Source organism: Anneissia japonica, unplaced genomic scaffold (genome assembly GCF_011630105.1).
Source record: "Anneissia japonica isolate Jap-2015-1 unplaced genomic scaffold, ASM1163010v1 scaffold53644_len1320_cov166, whole genome shotgun sequence".
In the NCBI taxonomy this organism is placed as follows: domain Eukaryota; kingdom Metazoa; phylum Echinodermata; class Crinoidea; order Comatulida; family Comatulidae; genus Anneissia; species Anneissia japonica.
Window position 1 is genome coordinate 1 of NW_022686679.1, and position 1320 is coordinate 1320.

General features: G+C 32.8%; 1 protein-coding gene across 1 annotated transcript; it reads right to left on the reverse strand.

Annotated features, from left to right (window-relative positions):
• Positions 1-254: 254 nt before the first annotated feature.
• Positions 255-1165, reverse strand: LOC117117228 (serine/threonine-protein kinase Nek4-like). The gene is made up of 3 exons (XM_033261473.1): positions 1022-1165; positions 621-775; positions 255-369 (listed from the first exon to the last, which is right to left on the reverse strand). Exons 1-3 carry the CDS (start codon positions 1127-1129, stop codon positions 255-257), a joined length of 378 nt encoding a protein of 125 aa, XP_033117364.1. The 5' UTR covers positions 1130-1165.
• Positions 1166-1320: the final 155 nt, after the last annotated feature.

Consider the following 1320-nt stretch of genomic DNA (forward strand, 5'->3'; position numbering starts at 1 on the left):
TGAATAAAGTGGAAAAAGGGTCCCCACAACAAGCAAGCTTTATAACGTGCGCCCTGAGGGGCCCTGCAACACATTAAAATTCATAAGGTATACATCCAGAAACCGAACATTAAATATGACTTACAGTATTTCCAAATGTTATCATAAAATACTTCTAATGAATTACTTACAACTAAAACAAATATAGAAAAATAATATTACAATATAATATACATTTGTTATGATTTTAGATGCATTGTTGACTAAGGAATTAGTCAACTAGTAAATAAGTGCTTACTTGAGTTTTTCTGTTTTTCTTTCTTTTTTCCAGCTAATTCTGAGCCACTCAATGCCAAGCAGTTCTTAACAAATGGAATCTCAACAAGCTCTCTGAAGACAAGAAGAAAAAGAATGTAAGACCATGAAATGTATGTGAGATGCAAGAAGTAGACAATCTATTGTGGTTTTTATGTATTTCTTTATTTTTTATTTTAGGTTACTCTGAGTGACCCTATGGCAAGCATCAACATGGACACAGATCACAGTTTAAAAAGTCTGAATTGAACATCTCTCATCATTGCCATATGATTACTATTGTTTCTTTGTGTTATTAGCTAATTACAATGTACAATATGACATACATAGCTGTAGGTCTCTGCTGGAAGTTCCTCCTCAACATCGTCCGTATCAAGTGGCAGATATCTACTGAGTACTCCTTCTCAATGTCTTTTAAGGCATCTTCTAATGGTGGGTTATTCTGCTTCATGTCGAACATAAGACTATGAACTTCAGTAACCTAAAACAAAGAATCAATTCATAATTTTTATGAATTTTGGCATTGTATATGTACTTATGTATGAATTTTTTGTTATATTCATCTGCCAAGTAATACAATTTCTTGTATGTTTATATGGACAAATAACATTTCTTGAATCTTGAATTATAAGGTCCATCATCTAAAATATTATTAGGACTAAAATATCTACAAGGCATAACAGGATGTACTACATTGATGATACACCTATCTGCCTACCACTCTCACCTGCATACTTTTACAGGTGGCCATTTCTAGGAGGATGCATCCTAATGACCATACATCACTCCTTTCATCATAAGGCCTCTCCAACACCTCTGGTGCCATCCAGATCATTGAACCTATACAAATCAGAAAAACCAACAATTACAAAAAAACACATATGAAATGAGATAATTAAAAATTGTCTGTGGCTACCTTTCTTAATTAATATTATTATTATTCAACACAAATGAACATTTCTTGCATGTTTCTGGAAAAAATTGAGCCTGCATTGCAAAGCTAAATGGTCTAGCTGTATTTAACCA

Excerpts from the sequence above, each read along its gene's own strand:
- LOC117117228 (XM_033261473.1), bottom strand. The coding sequence starts at position 1,129 with ATGATCTGGATGGCACCAGAGGTGTTGGAGAGGCCTTATGATGAAAGG. Across the intron at positions 776-1,021 it reads CCACCTGTAAAAGTATGCAG|GTTACTGAAGTTCATAGTCT; the intron begins GTGAGAGTGGTA and ends TCTTTGTTTTAG. Across the intron at positions 370-620 it reads CAGCAGAGACCTACAGCTAT|AGAGCTTGTTGAGATTCCAT; the intron begins GTATGTCATATT and ends TCTTGTCTTCAG.